General features: G+C 34.1%; 1 protein-coding gene across 1 annotated transcript in view; it reads left to right on the top strand.

Annotated features, from left to right (window-relative positions):
• The window catches only part of LOC120342407 (kinetochore-associated protein 1-like), a 36,228-nt gene extending 17,824 nt beyond the window's left edge, over positions 1–18,404 (top strand). Inside the window, exons 27-49 of the mRNA XM_039411225.2 lie at positions 496–611; positions 843–988; positions 1,483–1,615; positions 2,062–2,216; positions 2,823–2,921; positions 3,405–3,533; positions 3,950–4,063; positions 4,652–4,761; positions 5,685–5,929; positions 6,223–6,383; positions 6,863–6,993; positions 7,282–7,453; positions 7,711–7,868; positions 8,722–8,826; positions 9,309–9,460; positions 10,038–10,165; positions 10,290–10,420; positions 12,171–12,311; positions 12,806–13,043; positions 15,324–15,461; positions 17,049–17,166; positions 17,363–17,478; positions 18,136–18,404. Of these exons, the coding sequence (XP_039267159.2) occupies positions 496–611; positions 843–988; positions 1,483–1,615; positions 2,062–2,216; positions 2,823–2,921; positions 3,405–3,533; positions 3,950–4,063; positions 4,652–4,761; positions 5,685–5,929; positions 6,223–6,383; positions 6,863–6,993; positions 7,282–7,453; positions 7,711–7,868; positions 8,722–8,826; positions 9,309–9,460; positions 10,038–10,165; positions 10,290–10,420; positions 12,171–12,311; positions 12,806–13,043; positions 15,324–15,461; positions 17,049–17,166; positions 17,363–17,478; positions 18,136–18,168 (3,169 nt within the window). The 3' untranslated portion in view covers positions 18,169–18,404. The remainder of the gene's footprint in view (positions 1–495; positions 612–842; positions 989–1,482; positions 1,616–2,061; positions 2,217–2,822; positions 2,922–3,404; positions 3,534–3,949; positions 4,064–4,651; positions 4,762–5,684; positions 5,930–6,222; positions 6,384–6,862; positions 6,994–7,281; positions 7,454–7,710; positions 7,869–8,721; positions 8,827–9,308; positions 9,461–10,037; positions 10,166–10,289; positions 10,421–12,170; positions 12,312–12,805; positions 13,044–15,323; positions 15,462–17,048; positions 17,167–17,362; positions 17,479–18,135) is intronic.
• Positions 18,405–19,919: the final 1,515 nt, after the last annotated feature.

Genomic DNA, 19,919 nt, shown 5'->3' with positions numbered 1-19,919 from the left:
CCCTATGGCAGTCCTTCATGTTCATCATCCTACTAGATAAATTTTGCTTAGCTTGAACTAATGTGTGATGTAATGGTTTGTCCTTCGGGCTTGACTGCCATGTCTTCTCATTGTATGGTTAGACATGACATGATCAATGATAGCCATGTGTATGTGTGTTCAAATCATAGTTCAGTAAGAAATAACATTTTCGAAAATTGGTTCTGGCATTTTTTTCACTTGCTAGGGGACTTACTGATTAGTTACTGACTAGATTAGTACTCAGTGGCTTCATCAAAAAGGGTTTTGAGAAATGACTGAATTGGGTCGGGGGTGTGATGTTAATTTTTTTTTAAATGGGATAAAAATTTCTGTTTTCATCTTCCGGCAGAAGACCGCTTATATAGGAATGAACTGAGAATCACTTCTTCACATGAAAGGAAATAAAAAAAATCAGGATATGCAAACTTGAAATCCAGTCATTTATCATGGCAACGATCTAATTCTATATTTTAGAGATCAACTGCGGATATCACCAAATGAAGAAGTAGCTCAAACAACATTTCAAGTTGTCATCGAATCTATGAATCAATTACCTCTTTCATCTAAGAAAATATTAGGTGTTATTCAGCGTGAGTTTATTTATTGAAGGGATTAAAGAAAATTTTTATTTTATTTTCTCTATTATTTTTACGTAGTGTTCATCCAACTCAAACATTCATAAGTATAAGATGCTAAAGATTTCTAATATTCTATTCTTTTTTGATATTCGAATACTTTTTTGAAATATTATGGGCTCTTCATGCTTCTAAACTTGATTTTTAAAACCTTATCTAATGAAGCAAATATGATTTATGTTTCAGAACTTCTAGAATTGTCTGCTGAAGCAATGATGCATTGTAAATCAGAAAAAATAATAGATGGAATGGGGATGTGTAATATATTAACCCTTTGCAATGGATTACAAAGAGTAACGGACAACAGAACTGAGTCGGACATATTTGTCAGGGTAAGATCGTTACTGTAATTGAATTTATGTGTAATTTTTTTTGCTTACTGTACAACAACCTGTAGTCACTAGAATAACTGGCACTAGCACTGGATTGAATCGAAATTCAGGACAATAATTTGGTTTCCAATGTTATTTTTTGCTTCAAAATATGCATTAGGATAGGATTTACATATTTATCCCAGGGGAGAGGAAAGCCAGTAAGAGGGCTTTTTCATTTGCGAACCACGGCAAGTCGGGTATGCGATTAGTTATTTGTTTTTGGAAGCATGTCTTGATGGCGGAGGAAGCCGTAACCGCCCAGCGATTACGTGAACCACTCTGCGGCGACGAGGAGTCCAGCAATCCTCTCGCACATAATCATCCCCGCGTTTGATTCGAACCTGCGAACCCAGGCAGAGTAATCAGAGGTGCAGTGGTGATTATGTATCAATGACTTTATCAAATCTATCATTTCCAACCAAATAGACTTTAGTCTCTTCATTGTTTAACAGGAATCAATTTCAAAGAAAAATCCTTTTGCAAAATTAACGACTTTGTGTCCTTATATGGAAGAAGACAATGGTTTAATGTTACAATTACATGAAATTTTACCTACTTTTACACAGACTTGCAAAAATTTTTTAAGTGAGTATTAAGTTGAGATAGAATATACTTGATATTTCTGAATAGCCAACATCAGCAAATATCAGATATTTTATATGCATTTATTTACATGGTTCGAACTATTACAAGACTCGTTTTAACCTGTTGTAACCGGATTTTATATAATTATTCAAACTCAATTGTTTTTCCAACTGCAACTTTTTTTTGGGGTGGGGCGGGCTTAGTTTTAAGCATGTTGGAATCATTAACTTTGATGGAATTGCCTTTTAAAATCTTGTCTTCAAACCCACTGCCCAACATCTTACCCATGGTGGCAATGTTTGACTTGTTAAATTTTTAGCGATATATTGTGTATCAGCTCAAGAAAAGTTTTATATCATATTAACTGTTCTAAGAAGCCTTTGATTTTCTATTTTCATTCAATTTTTTTCCTCTTTTGGATTTGTTTAAATTTTCTCTTATTTCAGATAGCAGTCATTGCGACATCGCTGAACTACAACAACTAACGTTGACAATGACAACGATATTACAAAACTCACAACAAACACAACTGTCACTGTTATGGATGATAATGTGTGTTGGATCAAGCATGAGACGACTGGCAAGTCGATGGAACCCCTTGGTATGATTCCTATGGTTTCATTTATATTAGATTTAATGGAGCAATAATCTGCTACAATGAAAGAGTATGCTTGTTTCGTTTAGTCCAGTTGATGCTCATACTCATGGTTATTGGGCCAAAAGCACAATACATTAGCAATGAAGGAAGTGAAATCTTCTTCACAACAATACATACGAATGTGCGTTTGTAGAGATCTTATGTGACCAATCACATATTTTGAACGCGATATTATTTGTACTGAACATCATAGAGGTGAACATACATAATAGAGACACCAATGAGTCAAATCAGAAGTGAATAAGGACCCGATATCGAATCTGTGTGCCCAGAATCATTGGATTCGACTTGAATTCTAGTCCGGATCCGAATTTTGTGCCATCCCTATAAATTACTCAATATTCTGCCTAACAAGAAGTCAAATATTAGATGAATGTAAAATTTGTTATAAAATGTAGATTACATATTAGGCCATAAAAATTTTTTTCCTATTCCTCAACTTGTGTTAGCATTGAATGTGAACAATTAGTACAATACAAAATTTTATCAATTAGAGCATTTAACCATCATAATCAAACAGTGTTTGCAGAGATTATTTCTATATTTTAGGATAAAGAGGAAAGCAATAAGGTATTGGAACATCTTTTATCAATGCTTGAAGGTGTTGACAAAATGCTCTCTGAGCACATCGACAACTGTATAACTAAGGTATTTATGAATCTGTAATAATCATATTTAAAAAAAAATTTGGGAGATTTGTTTCAGAAGTTATAATTTCCAATTCATCATTTGTTTCAAATATTTTAACTAGCAACATAAAACAAACTATTATTTGTTTGCTCTTCATTAACAAGCTGTTTGTGATATGTTCTGCACATTTCTTGTAATCAAACAACTTATTTGAGATTCATGTTCAAATCACATTCATGATTTGTATAGGTTATGCTTGTTGTTGCCGGGCTCAAGCAAGATCTTTCTACACTGATAAATTTTGTATGTGGAAATTTAATGTTAAGTAGCTGTTGTCTAATTCCTAGCATAAATTCTATGTTACTGCATGTCAGGTATCGGCATTGTTCTGTATGTGAATAAGTGCATGTTGATGTGTAATATAATCCAACATGAGATTTCATTTTCTTGTAATGTGTGCTTCAGGATGAAACTTCACAGTAAAAAATATTCTGTTCGAAGGTGCTCAATGCGAAAGTAGTTGACGTAGATCTTATCATCGGCCTTCTTACTCTGATGTCAAAATCCAAACCTCGCGAGTTACTTCAAGGAGAGTTGAATAAAGCTGGCAAAGATTGCAAGAAAATACTGGTGAGTGTTCTGCATTCAAACCACATAATATTCTTGTTTTGTGTTGCTCAATAAAACTATTCGCTTATGATAACAATCCATGTTGTGTTAGTTTCTCATACCATATACCAGAATTTAGATCAGTGATTTTCAAGAGGGCAGATTGCTCCTCAGGGGCGAAAAATACAAAACAGGGTGGGGTCACTAAAGGGCACATTTTCGAAAACTCAGAATTGTCTCGGAACTAGTTTTGTTTATGTGCCAATGGATGGTATTCATCTCACTAGTGCCAGAAGGAGTGAATGACGATTCTTTAATTTGTAATACTTGAACCTACTTGAAAAAGGTTATATTATTACAATGATTCCTGTTATCTAATTCTTTATTTTAAATATGCATTTATCGTTCATCTTAATTTGTTTGGTTAATTCTACCAGGCAATAGCAAAAGCAGGAATTGCAATAATGCGGTTGAATTTGATGGACCAAGAAGAAAGATTTCAAAACTTATTTTTAAGTTCAAGATGGGGAAAAACTCTTCAACCAATGCAGGTCTGTTTTTTTCATGTCATATTTTCCATCATTGGACATTGGTTAGTTAGTGGTCATTTAATATTTATGTTTCTGGTGGAATGAGCACTTCTATTTTCTTTTGAATTTTTCAAGAAAGTAAGATTCGCTGTTCATTCCATCAGAGCTGAGCAGTCTTTGGCATGTTATTATAAGAGTTTGAGATGGGCTCATATTTTCAAACTCCCTGGAGTCATGAGTCTGATTTCCTGGAGTCATGAGTCTGATTTCCTGGAGTCATGAGTCTGGTTTCCTGGAGTCATGAGTCTGATTTCCTGGAGTCATGAGTCTGATTTCCTGGAGCCATGAGTCTGATTTCCTGGAGTCATGAGTCTGGTTTCCTGGAGTCAGGATTTCATATCTTCAATAGTGTTGAAAGAAGTCTTCTGAGTTAAACTTAAATTTTTCACAATCTGAAATCTGGATTAGGAATTTGAATCAAAATTTTTCAGTATTTCTAGTCTCCACAGCTTTGGACTCCTTACATACCAATTTTCTTTTTTATTCATGAAATTTGAATATTTTGTTGCTTCTCTGATTTTGTCATAATTTCCGCACTACTATTTTCAGATACCATATGATCATGCTCACTTTTCGCATCAATCATATAGGAGGGAGTTACTTGATAAATTGATTTATCATCGAGATTCGGAAGGACAACTCTTGGTGGATTTCTGCTTGTATGTGAAGTTAACCTTATCAATTCTGCTTTTAATATGTTGAACTAACAGTGAAATACTTCAAATTATTCAATGATAATCTTACTTAGTATGAGTTACATTGAAAGTTTTGCACCTAGCTTAAATGCTCCAAAATTTCATCTGACAAATCAAATTTATGTACGCAGATCAGTTTCTTACTCAAACTCATGTATTTTTGTCGGAGAGAATTCTGGTATTACACGCGTTAAATAAAAAATAATACAATAACAAACAATAGTAGTATTTGGGTGAAAATACATATCATTTATATGTCAGTTTTTCGGATGGTTCATTTTTATTTGTTTGCTCATGCTCACGGTCACTCAATTAGTAGCATTTACCTATAAACTTTTACTTCTCTAGGAGGTATGTGATTTCTTAAACCATTTCGAATCTTGAGATTTGAACAGTGTCGCTTTCTAAAGAGAATCAAATTATTTGCAGTTTACATTAAATACATACTCCTTGCATAAAAAATATACCTATGTTCATGAAGTTTGAAAGATTTGGTGAATATAATCAAACTTCTCTAGAAAATTCACAAGTATTTCTCATCTTGAACAATTCCCACGATATTCATGACCGGAAATAGTGAAAAGCTTGATTTTGCTATTGGTGTAAAATTTTGATTTCTGTAGTTTTCATGGTTCAATCGGAATGAATTTTGATCTGAAGCTGAATTTGAAACAATCATTATAAAGCAGCACGCATCGCCGATCTTATGCTTAATGTAACCAGCCATCTGCTTCGATTTGTTTGGTTTTCATATGAACACATTCACCTTTCCTAAAGTTGGATTATGTATTTATTTTGAAATCTATTAAAACTATTAATAAACAGTTTTCCAAATATCCATATTTTCTAGCAATCTTACAAACCAGTAATGATGCAATTTTTTTCAGAGATTTTGATATGGATATCACTTCAACTCTTATTGAGTATACGAGAGTTTTGCTCTCTGATCCAAGTTGCCTTGTAAAAACTGAAATACAAAAACTCAAATCTGGCGATGGTATCCTTGTTAGCCCTTCAGCATTGCATTTACCTTTTGATATTCGACTGATGAAATGGGAAAACCAAACAACAAAACCGCAATGTGAGGAACCAGATGCCAATAGGCCATGGTCCAGTGTAAAAAAGGAACTGGGTAAGTGTGATGGTAACCCTGACTGAGAGTGACTGAACAATATGTTCGAGTGTGCTATTTGTATGTACCTTCCCACCCTATACTGGAGATGTACCGATACCATTTTTTTTCACCAATCCGATAGGCCGATATTTGATATTGCCAATATCACTAATATTCCAATACCGATGGTAATTACGTCAATTATATAACATAACAGTTTTAAGACATCACAGAAAGCCTGTTGAAATGGCTGGAACAATCTGTTTACTATTTGATTTATAACTGTTTTTTTCATGTTTTTTTATAAACAGCTTTTGTCAGAAGTAGAGTAAGTGATAAGAGGAAATTTTGTCAGCAATTGGTGAAAATATTGAGACTGGAATGTAGTCCATACTATTATAAACGAGCCAAATTTCTACTCAATCTTATCGAAGATTGCAACAATGTACAATCTGAAGTTGATGTCAAAAAGGTAAATTGGTTGGGTTTTTCCCAATTTGTGTTCTTCTTTTATAGTATTCATTAGCTATAGGACATGATTTACCTACATATTTATCCCGGGGGAGAAGGAAGCCGATAAGACTGCGAACCACAGCCTCTCGTCTGGATACCAGTTCATTCCATGGATGAGATTAATTAGCCAGGTATTTGTTTCGGATGCATGGGCTGCAATTATATTCGTCAATATATATTTTATAGTTAATTTTAAACTGTTAAAAACGAAATTACTTATTACAAGATTGAACGAATTATTTAAATGAATTCATTCAGTTATCCCATAATTCGAATAAGTGCAGATTAGGAAATGTAGTGTACATACAAATGTCTTTGTATGCAGAATTCTATCATCAGGAGCAATATAGTTGTTTTTAACATATTTTTTAACATTGTTAATTAACTTGATTTTTCAAATCAATAATCAAATTTTCTATCTTCATCTATTTTTATCAGGGTATAGAGCTTATAGAATGTCTAAAGTTGATAAAGAGATGCAGCACTGTCAGTGCTTATGAACGAGAGAATTGGAATATCAAGGCGGAATCGGGGACTAGTCATAAACTACCTGAAATATCAGCCCAGAGGTACCTACGTCATTTTTATATGAAATCTTATTATTGCATGTACACATAATAAGCCTATTTTTAATCATTTAACCATTGAAGTGAAAATCCGAACCTGAAAATCCGAAACTTTGTCTTTGACACATTCTTACGGTAATTTTCTATCTACACTTGCAAGTATGTTGTTACCAACACCTGCTAAATTATACGTATGTAAAATGAGTAAAAATGTTTATCGCAAATATAGTGAGTCTTTATGCCGCAATACACAGCTGAATACATTTTACATCTAATAATTATTTGTTTCAGGCTTCCTCTTCATCCACTACTTTTCGGGGATGCAAGTGTTGCATGGAAAATTATCAATCCTGAACTAAACAAAAATTCGGCTTTGAAACTTGAACCTATCGTTCGCATCTTATCATTAAGTAGTGATAAAATGTTTATGACAGCTGCTGATAATTTTATAAGAACACACATTGTAGGTTTTGAATTTATTTTTCCTAAAATTATAAATTTCACAGACAACATGATATCAAATGCAGTTTATATAAATATTAGTTTGCACTGTTGAATCTGTAAGAATTTGGTCCTTCCATATTCTGTTGAATATGTTTTAAATCTAATGAAGTGAACTATTTACATGCTTGGTAAACCTTTGAGCATTTATGTATATAAAAAAAACTTTACATGTTCAGCAATGTAAATATTTTTTAATTTGTTGTTTTGATATACTAGGACAAAAATGAAGGAAATGTCAGTTTTTCTCTGGAAGAGTTGAAAGATGTTCGATCTTTAACTGACATGGTTCAGGATTTACGAATGAAAACTGCGATTGCAAAAAGGATCGCACAACTATTGCCAATTTCTGAGCAAAAAGTAGAGATTTGCGAATGGTCAGAATGTTTTTTTATAGAACTTATATATCTATTCAAAATCAATCATTTAAAGATGTGGTCATAATGGCCTGTAAATGAGTTTGTAAGCAGACTAAAGTATGTTTCGTGATTTTGATGTGAATGCCATCTACATACAAATATCGATTCTCCTTATCACACATGATCATCCTTATCGCCACTGTGAAGTAAAAAGTAAACAAATAATATGCTTGCTACTGGCTCCGGGATTCGGATACTTCATAAAAAAGTAAATTCCACTGAATCCACTGTATGTGCAATGAAATATCAACACCAGCTAGCGATCAGAGACCGCCGACGCATCGATCTAGCGGCATGTATCCTTCGCTTTGACACAATACTGTGAAAACTTACTCGATGGAAACTTGCGCATCGCACTCACACTCGCTCTCGCCTCAAAAATCTAGGTTATACATGTTCCCAGCTTTGCAAAAATCTAGATCTCTTCAGCACTAATTAATTAATAACTTGCTAATTATACGACATAATTCATCCAAAATTAATAGGCTTCTGATTCGAGATATGATGAATGCACATGCAAAATTTGGAGCAGATTCAACATCGCTTTCGTGAAAAATCGCTTGTATTTAACAGAAAAATACCCATCAACATACTTACCAATCAAGATTGATAGAAAAATGCTTCTATTAGTATCACCTAATCAGTATAGATAGAATCATAGAATATTCATTTGCCAAAATTAAAACTAGATGACAATGAAATGTTTCACTACATTTGTATTCTTGAAAACAGATAATCAATGTCACTGCCTGTCAATGAAACTCTTTTTGGAGCATATCAATTTTACTAAAATTATAATATTTGGTTTTAGGTGCTTCCGACTCTCTGAACAATGGTTAACTGAGTTACCTAAAGACGCTGTTGATTATTCTACAGTTGTCAACACTTGCAAAATCTTGAAATCTTTTTATTTGAGGTAAATGCTTGTTATTCAACACATTTGGTAACATTAGTATAAATTACATCAATTATATCTGTGTATGCATGAGAGGATGGCCGAATATTACTCGGAAGCTCAGTTATTATTAATTAGATCATTGCTTTTCAACTGATCAGTGTTTCGCAACACCCTATGGCTTTGCCCAGGGGTTTGGAAGCATCCATTTGAATCCATGAGTCTACATTAATATATGTATATTGTTTAAATAAAGAAAAAAGTTTATTACGTTTGCATTTATATACTTTTATAGTTTATAGAATTCTCCAAAGAGTTGTGAACATAGATGAATTATAGATTTCTCTAAATGGCTGAATTAGTATTTAAAAACTTTGATGTTGTACCTGATATATATTTTCCTGTCTTACTTCAGATGAATATCACTATCTGGTCAATGTCAAGTGCACTATTGACTATTGTAGATGAACCTACCAATGAATAATTGATTTTTTAAATTTCAGCGTTGCAACAGAACATGCTCTCCAGAAAAATGATCTTGTTACAGAGAGTGTCATGTCTCTGGCCCACTCACCAAAAAATTTGATTCATCTTCTTTATCAACATCCAAGTATCATACACAGATATTATAAACCGGATGCAGAGAAGTACCCAGGTGCTTTCAATCAATAATCTGCAATTTATGGCTTGTTATGTTGTCACTTTGCTTGAGTTAGTGGTTCTCAAACTTTCCTGATTCATGGCCACCTTTTGAAGACTCTCAACATCAACACCATGTGACCTCCTGCTTTCTTAAAAAAATTAGTTTTTTCTTCTACCAGATTTCCATCTGTTGTTTTGACTGTGACGCTTCATAATAAAAAAGCTTACAAGCCGAAGCATGAATGCGTTGCAGACAAAAAATTGCAGTCGAATTAATTAATGCAGCCAATGTGAATGGACCAAGTGATAGCCTTGACTCACAGTGCCGAGAGAAATGCCTGGGGGCTCAGTTTCAGTAACCCTGGCCTAAGTATCAATAATAATTCAGGTCCAAATATAAAACAATCCACGGATCTGTTGCACAATCCTCCCCTTTGATACTTTGTGCAATTTAAAACTTTTGCAAGCAAGCCAAACATTGGTTTTTACATATTTTGGCTTGAACCTTTATTAATAAAAGATGAGTGCATTATAAAAAGTTTTGTTGTTACCAATTGTTTAACCATCATATTTGTTTCTACTTTTTTAAGATATTCATTCAGCGGCGAACGAAATTGCTGAAATTCATTCAGTTAATATATTTCAATTGAGAATGTCTATTTGTATGGAATGGTTGTTGTCTGATGATTCAACTTCGCAAGCGAATGATGACGATTTGGTAATTTGCTCATGGAATCATTATTGTATATGTATTGATAGTTTTTTGATAGAAACTAGAAAATTTAGATGAAAATTGAAATCTTTTCAATTTTGTTAATTATGATATTTTTTCTATTCCAAAGACTATCAACATTGCTAATATGAAAGCAATAGAAATGCTGAATAAAAGTCCTGGAACGTCGTTGTCTATGTGTGGTGATGTCATCAGATTACTTTACGTTCTATCACATATGCTGACAAAGCAAACAGCTAAGTAAGTTAACATAAGTATATGCAATTCACTAATGATTCGTTATCTGAAAGATTATACAACCAGTGTGATCAGACAATTAATTGTGAGCATGTGGCATTTTTTATTCATTCTAAACTACCGACGGGGCCTGGCGTAACTTTTTTTCCAAATTATGGCGAGATATAAAATATTTAATGTAAAGTATCTTAGTATCTTCAATCAATTTTTGAAATAAATTCAACTCCATGAAATTTTATTGCCAGCGCAGGGATTTGTTTAACGGTGATATTATTTAAATTTATATTAAAAGCATTGTGATAATGCGGTGTCAGTATTACAAGAACAGCACAAATTTGTCAAATTCGTGAAACTGCAAATCAAAACAAGATATAATTGAGCACTTTGCCACACATTTTTATGTCCGCGGATCGCCATGGTATTTTGAGTATTAATAAAGCTTATATTTTGTTGACGCAACCGCATCTCACATTATTATGTCCAAAGAAGTCTTTCATTTTGTCGTAAGTCGACGTAACCACGAGTTACCTTGAACACAAACAAATTAATACAAAATGATATTTAAAATTCTTGTAGTTCTCGTGGATTGAATATTTACCGCCACATAAAAGTTTTTTAAACGCTAAAAATGTCAGCCGTTTTAACGAACACATTATCTCTACGATTTTCGATTCTGATTTTGAACAATCAGCGATTTTATTAATAAAATAAGTGCTGTGAAATCGCATTCGTTGTTTTGGAAATTTTATAAGGCAGCGTTTCGAACTCGGAGTTTGCTGCGGCACCTCACCTAAATTCGAGATCCGACATGAGATAAATTGTGTACAAATATATGCTTAAGTTGTGTAATAAATTATGGAAACGTTCTTTGTTCACAACGTCGCAACAAAGTATGACAAACAAGCGAATTTTATTCGAAGTTTACGAAAAACAATGTTTAATCTAAACGGCTCTTACAAATAATAGTAAGTGTTTATTCCAGTGCAAATCTTACTTAGTTGCCCGGCAATTTGCGTGTTTAATTTTGTTGTTTCTGAATGGTATAGCTGTTTGTCGGCTTCATTTTGGTTGTGAAATATCATCTTATTCAGGTAATTTAAATTTATCGCAATGCTTGCAAGTTGTAACACTCGCCATCTTAATTTCGTCTACCTTTTTAACTGGAAAGCATGTGGGAGAAAGCATTGCAGTCATAATTTGTTATGAAGTATCTTGATTGGCTTCAACATCTGTTATTACAAGCTTGAAATGGCAACAGTTTGTTTCACTTAATTTGGAAAATAACTTTTTCGGAAAATGTTTCATATTATTTCGGCAATTCATTTCAGTATAGTTTGGCAGACTTTAATCATATTTTATGTCACATCACATGTTTCTTACACCTACCCATGTTGGGAATGAAGTTATTTAAACACTGGTGTAGCATTGTTTTGGTTCTGTTAATTTAGTTTAAACGATATTCGAAATGTTTTTTCAGAAGCATTCTAGAATAGTTTAGTATTCGGATACGGACATCCCTACCGGTGACAATGTCTCAATAAATTTTAATTTGAGCTTCTGCTGACCGCCAAACTTATGGTGTAAAAAGTTTGGTTGCCTCTATATTGTCATTTATCGATTTGTAAGTTGAATGCCACTTTATGAAAAGGCATTATCTCATCCTCATGATAATGAATTACGTTAAAATTAGCACTTATGTAATGCGCAATGTTTGGGTAACTATTATTAAAATTATTGCCTCATTTTCTTGTAGATATCTGTTAGGATTTGCTTTTGACCGAAACAATCCTCGCTTGATGAATAGAAGTCGAGTACGAGCTTTACAATGTGTGTTGATACTTTTTAATGACGATGTGATTGAGGAATTGACAAATTCGAAAGCTCCTGAAATTAGGTAATGTATTGCTATGATTGATACAAAATTTTATTAATGAAACTTCCATATATTTGCTCTGTGAGGATTAATAGGTTACAGCTCATATGGCCCCACTTCAACACGACAAATTGATAACTTTGTTGAATGAGATGTATTTTGTTTGCACATACAGAATTTCTATTTGAAAGGCTAAAATAATATTTTCTGTCATCTATACTAGCGTAATTTGTAGTTATTTCCACTTGTCAAGCAATTTTAGTGTTTCTAGATAAACCAGTTCATTGTTACCGTTGTGTTTTAATGGTTAAATTTATAGGTAAATATATTGATTCTTTGATATTTGGAAAACGATATAGTCCTAGGGTATGACAAGTTCTAATGTGGGTACATAGGAAATAATTTTCAGGAAATGGACTAAAATTTAGTGACTCACTCGAAATCAGTTGCCTGAAACTAGCATATAATATATCTTTTCAAATCAAAAATAGTCTTCTAAAGTTATTTTCTGATAGAGAGAAATTGCGATTGTTATTCTATCTCACTGAGTTTGATGCCATCGGATTCTCTATACCTGGTGCTGAATTCCAGAAGCGAAAGAAGGATGAAGTGGCAAGGAGTATTTTTGCATCACCAAGATTTCAACACAATCCGCGAGCTATTAGAGTAGCAGCGGAGTTGTGTCGTGAATACAATACTTGGTGTCCAAATACATGGCAACTCCTGCTGCAGCAACTTGTGACATTGAGACAAGTAATCATGAAGTCTATTTTTCAAAGTTAAAGTACTAGGTTAATCAACATTTCACAGCTTAATGCTTTTGCAAAAGACTAAGTATTGTAACATTAATGAATAGAGCAGCGTTTCCCAACCTTTATTGGTCGCAGACTATTTTCTCGCCGGCGAAAGCCCTTGCGGGCTCAACGTGTGTTTATTGCAAATGTACTCTGTGTGAAGAAGTAATAAAACCAAACAGAACAGAATTTTAACGAATTTCAAAATCGGAAATTCGCCGCAATTGCGCGTTTGTTGATAGAGCCAACTTTTTTAGTGTATGAATGGCCTTTTCTGTCGCATAATATTCAATTCATGACGACGACGAGAATATAAAATGTCTTTCTATTTTAATTAAGTTGGTCACTCGCGGTTGCGTCGACTTATGACAAGATGAAAGCACTACTTCTCTAATGCCACGGCAATCTGCGAACATAATATTGTGAGAATATATTGCCCGATTATATTTAGTTTTGATACATATTTTTTGCGATCTTGCGAATTTGTTATCGCTGTTAGAAAAATCCTACTATCTGCTATAAATTTCCAGCAAGTACAACTTGATTTAGTATTTATTAAAAATATAATTAAAGTATATTAGTAAATAAAAAATCCCCTTTCTTCAATATTAATTTAATTGTGATAATTTTAATCTGAGGTTGTGTTGACGAAATAGAAGCAATACTACTCAGAAAATATCATGACAATCCGATTCGTATTTTTGTGAATTCGACAAATCTGAGCTGTTTGTATACCACTTACGGCGCTCCAGTGCTGTGCGTACCAATGTTGAGGCAGTAAAGCAAAGAATCCTAAGGGAAAATGCCCTGATACGGATACTACAGTAGCACCCGAAATTTTGCGATTTGCAATGTCTAAAAAAGCGTTTTTAATCGGTCGAGGACCATCATAGAACTTAACTTATGGTGTTTTCCGTTTTATTTTTAGTATTTTGTTTTGCCCTTTTCAATTTAGGTTGCCGTTTTTTCGTCGGAAATCCGCAAGTGAGTTGTGAACTCCAATCGTTTGTTTAAGCGACGCGCAAGTGGCCTGTCGCGTCATTTGTTACCAAATTTTTGAATAGTAAATTGCTATTCTAATAGTTCAGCGGTTCTCAACCTGTGGTACGCGTACCACTAGTGGTACGCGGGAGCTTTCCAAGTGGTACGCGAGCCGTTTTGAATTATTGCAACAATTAGCTTTTGAGTTGGCTAAAATATGACGGAAACGATTTCTCTTTATCTTTCATACTAAATGTATTCGCTGAACGGGTTTATAGGGTTACCAGTCCTTATCTTTATATCTCGCTCGCTGTTGCCCACCTAAAAGAAAACGAGACGGGCATGTTTCCGCCACAATGTACGTCCACAATGTATCTATATTAAGAAATCGGCAACGAAGGGAGCGTCTTGCGGCAGTCGTCGACGTGTGTCGAGATACCTTGAATGCGCCTTGATACGTCCTAACGGTGTTACCATTGCTACCAGATGTACGTGTTGGCCGATCGGCATAATTTAAAGCTAGCGCCGACCAAAGTGTATTCGTCCGAGTTTTGCGATAATTCGATTCGTTTCGCGATGATTAAAGCTATTCAGCTCTGACGGTGAATTCTCTCGTGATTTTGCACGCAATTAATACGTTGTTACTGCATATAATAAATAATTTGGAACTTTGCACGAAGGTCTAAAAATGGATGTAGTGCCACATAATATGCTACCGTATCGCGTTTCTTGTGCCTTTATTCTCCCCACAATTTTTATTTTTCGGTGGTACGCAGCCAGAGTAAAAAACACAAAAGTGGTACGCGGCCAATGAAAGGTTGAGAAGCACTGTAATAGTTTAAAATTCGAATATATGCCCAGCCCGACTCAGTACCCAGTAATTATTGACTCGATTAATGGTATATATATGAATAAATTTGCTTTTTATATTTTATGTAAATTGTAACCCAAATCGTAACTTTGCTAATGGTCAAGATTTGCAAAAACGTCTGCGGCCCGCAGTGCAAATAACTTCACATTCTAATCAAGTTGTCACTTAAGATTTCAGAATTAGGGTTGTTTTAGATTTTTTATTTATTTCCAATGGGATACAGATAAAATAACTGATAAGACGAGCTTAATCCTATTGCAGATTCTTATCTGAAATTAATAAGATCTTGTGTCGAGACTATTGTGAACATATTTTACAGTGTTGGGTGCATCTATGGTGGTGTTTCGCAAAAGTGATGATCTGTGAGTTTTTTTCTTGACATTTCAGGTCTGTTATCTTCGACATCTCCTTCGTGATATAGGCTGCCATGATTGTATTTCCTCACTGCCATGTTTTTCCACCGTTTGGAAGACTTGTGTTACTTTACCATTGGATGTTATGACACCACCGCTCAGTGAAGAGGAGGTCAGTAAGAAAATAAGAACCTACTACCAGACATACATATGAACTAGGGCTGTCCAAAATCGAATAATTTTTTGATTCGAATCGAATATTTTCGCCGAATCGAACCGAATAATCGAATATTATTGCGCAATCCTAAATCTGTCTCTATTATACAATGAACACGTGCCTTTCGATGTTGTGGTAACGTATGTGCAGTTACATCTGACTTACTGCTGGTATTTTGCAATACAATGTTTCAGATTTATGAAAGGAGATCACACGCTCGTATGAACTGGTCAAAAAATTGGAGGACTCCAAAATTTGGGTTTCGAAAACTGTCGAGCTTTAAGAGTAAAAATTGCACAATTCAAAAATTGCAATCTTAATTCTAATGGATTCAGTTTTAATAGGACATGTAAAGCCTGTAAATGCTATTTTAATCCTATTCACTAGTCCGATTTTTTTTGTGTAATTTCCAGCAAAATGATATCCACCATTAATATAGATAAAACTGTTGCTCAAATTCAAAATTGCATTTAACAAATTCGAAGCAAGTTTGATGACAATATTATTTGATGACCATAATATTGTTAGTGTACAACAGCCATCAAAATTCAAGAGTGCCATTATTTGTCTTGGTATATAGATGGATTTTACAGTATTGCCCTCATAAGAAATTACAAATTCCATTGAAATAAGGTATTGCCATCATAAGGATCCCACAATACCTGTTTCAGCTTTGAGTTGCCTGTACCATGTTCCTATGATAACTAACTTAACAGCTTCGAATCGATTTTATTTATGGAACTATCGTTTTCTAAATTGCCATTTTCTCCTTGTTCTCTCTCAAAAACGTCATCACCGATTATAACTTTCAAGTTATGATGACCATGCATGAAATGGCTAATCATGTGCCACTGGGCGGGCATTAGGAATGACATGTTTATCACAAAATGAAGGCGAGAGAAATATTGGGAAACTAATTAAGCCGGGAGCAAGAGTGGTCTATGCTCGAAGCGCCGCCGCTTGCCAGATGAAAAACATCCTGCAAAAGTGGTTTTCGCTTCATGTACCTAATTTTAGCGATTCGAAAATCAGCCAAAAAACGATTTGAATAATTTGCGATTCGATTTCGAACATTTGGTTAGCTTGGACAGCCCTAATATGAACTGATGAATTTATCACTGGCCTTGATTTATGAAAACTTTAAATGTTTGAAATTCTCTTTGCTGGATTTTGCAGCAGCTCTGACGTTCATATCTATATTTTATTGATAGTGTAAATGTTTGCACTATTCCTAAGCGGAAGGTACCAATGAAGAAATTGTTTCTTATAACTTACTAATTTTCTACTTTTATTGTTTTCTCTGTTATGTTACAGAATATTGTATGTATCATCTCTGCTATTTTCATGCCAGACTCTAATAAGTTTGGCAAAATTTGAATTACATTTCTCAAATTCAGGCTAGTTGTGTAATTGGAGTGATATCAAGGTTCACAATACTTGCCACATCCACATGGTTACATGTTCTTGATTTTTAAAAGCCTTCTGGACACTCTTTCAATCTCTTTGTTCAAATTTTATTCTTTGTATAACTTTTCGTTTCAGGTCGAAGCTGCTGTTGTTTCATACAACTTTTTGATAGATTGTCCTGTTCTTTTGCAAACTAATTTAATTTCGATTGCACAACAATTTCTATCCATTGAACTGCCATTGCTTGCTTTAGGTATGTATCAAGAGAATTAATGCATAAACGTGAAAAAATCTGGTTAATATAACAAAGAGATAATATGATTTCTATCATATTAACAGTTTTGGGCCTCACCTTTTCTATCAATATAATATATGTGAGGTTCAGAGAGTCTATCAGTTATTGTGGAACAGATTCCGACATCCAGTTATATTAGAAATTATTTTCCAAGGTTGTCTGCTGGTTGATCAGTCTCAAGATGAAAATGCAACAAAGCTTATCATGTCTGATCATGCTTTGATCCAGGATCAGTTGAAGCTGCTTCCATCTATTCATGGACATGCAATGGTATTTTGGTTAATTTTCAAATTAATTTAGGACCCTCTGTTTACAATACTGATAAGGAGAATATACTCGAGTACATCACTGATAGCATTGAAGATAAAAATTTAATTATCAAAATTTAAACAAGGCATTTTGTCAGTAATATCTTTAATATTAACAGCCAGCATGTGGATGCAATCGTGTCTTGGCTATTGGTCTAATTTTTAAATGTAAGCCTCTAACATATAAATGGCTACAAAAAGGTATTTACACTGAGGGGCAAAAATATTATATTGATTTTAGGTCCCACCACATTTAAATATTCAAGTAGCTTGCATAGAGCCCCCAACACTACAAATTGTCCTGTCTCATGCCTTCTAAATGCAGTTTTGTACTTATTCAAACTCTAAATCAGTAATTACCAGACATGAACATGGTATCTTAGTTCTGTTTGAGATGAATTTGAACAAGAAAAATGTTCTTTTAACTATTCTAAATCTGATGAAGTAGCCGTCAAAGCGTTAGACTTGCAGATTACACATCTTTGGTTCGGATCTCTTATTAAAACCTTGCGCGTAATTAATTGGGTAGACCATGTCGAAACGAACAGATTCTGGGACTCCTTGCAGAGATATCAATGGCTACTGGTGAAGGGTTTTTATCAAATGATATTTTATTTAGATCAATAATGTTTTGCAAACCTGTAGAAGATGATATAAGCTGTTCTCCAACTTCAAGTTCGCGTTTTTTTTTTGTTTCAACAATTTTTGTACAGAGTTCTATTATACTACTATAAATAATAATATCTTATTGCAAAAGGTCAGATTTAAGGTCTTGGATGGTTTAAAATTGCTCCCTAGAGAATAGATGTCGTCAAAGTTTTCATTTTTTCTCTGTTTCAAACTGCATCCCAATATTTGTAAATTAAATACTACTTCCACCCTTCTAAATCGAAAGTTTATTTATTCATCATTTGAGAATACTCAGTATAACAGAAGTAGGGAAAGGCGTTTCAGATTGAAGAGAAGTGCAAAATAATGAGTATTGAGCGGCAGCGCCAGTCGTTTAATTTAACAATTTGTGAATAAATAAAACAGACAATACGTAATCGAGGAAACCATTGTGACATGGCACTGAGAAACAAGTTCTCGCCAAATCGGCTTGGGCAATAAGAGTGTAAAAGTGGTGCGTTCTTGGCTATTTGAGAAACTTGTTCAATTTGTTTATATGTATAAGTTGATGCGCAAGAGGATTGCTGGACTCCCCTCAATTTTGATGATGTCGTCACAAAAAAAAACAATACAATAGAGCCCCACAGAAATTTTTGAAATAAACAAAATAGCCTTCTAGCAAAAAATAACAAAACTATCGATATTTAAATTTCATGTCCAACAAAGCGATTCATATCTACTTTTTGTCTCCAAAAACGATCCATATGTACTTTTCGTTCCTAAAAATAAGAATAGTGAGATGCCCCTAGAACGGAAGCTAGTCGGTAATTAGGCCATGGTAGTATAGGGAAAACTGGCGTTGGCAGTAGATTAATTAAGAACAAGGACCTAGCAAAAAAACCTGTAGACAGCATGAAGCTGGATTGAAATCCGATAAATGAAAAATAGCCAGTACCGTAGTAGTCGAGCCGTGCTCTCGGGTCCCCAGAACAAAAACGCAGACGAAAATAATTAAATACCACGATTTTCTCTAATCCACATGCTCGAGTAATTTATATTTCACACAAGGGTGTGTGGAATAGATCTCCGTTATCCGAATGAATAAATATTTATTATCGATTGTCTTTTTTATATTTGTATGGTTCGTGATTCAGTTCTATCTTGATTTTATAAATTCGTTGAAATATACATTTCCTTCGTCTTACTTCACCATTGAAAAAATTCCACTTTAGAGGTCGGTGGTGAAAATTAAATGAATGTTGAAAAATCCACTCTGTTGATCATCTCAAACCAATTAACTTTTTATAAGTCAATATTGACGTGACAATTGCAATTGCAAAAATTAGTTTTGAATCAAATGGCTCAATTGTAATTATGTCTTCCGGGAAACTTTAGTATAAGTCGCAATATTCAAAAGGCAGTCCTAAAAAATAATAACATTGGGAATGGAAACATGGTATTCGAATTGGACACATGGAGGAACCTGATTCAACGTATTTCATAGGAAAAGAATGAGATTCATATTTGAGCTACGACTAGGAACCGTTATCTGCGAGGGTGCTCAAATATATGGGTACGTGAACCAGAGCGAAGCAGTCCTTACCGGTACCGTACCCTCAAAAAACTTCTGAGTTTCCAGTCGCAAGAATTTTCACAGTCAGCCGTCACGCTTGGCGGATTAAAAACCGTGTTCTCACAATTAAAAAGTAATACAGCGCAATTTCGGATGAAATATAAGATTCATAGGAAATTTAGGAAGTAATAGCCTTCTGAAAATAAAATCAATCTTTAACC

This window comes from Styela clava, chromosome 1 (genome assembly GCF_964204865.1).
Source record: "Styela clava chromosome 1, kaStyClav1.hap1.2, whole genome shotgun sequence".
Classification (NCBI taxonomy): domain Eukaryota; kingdom Metazoa; phylum Chordata; class Ascidiacea; order Stolidobranchia; family Styelidae; genus Styela; species Styela clava.
This window is presented reverse-complemented; position numbering and strand designations above follow the sequence as displayed.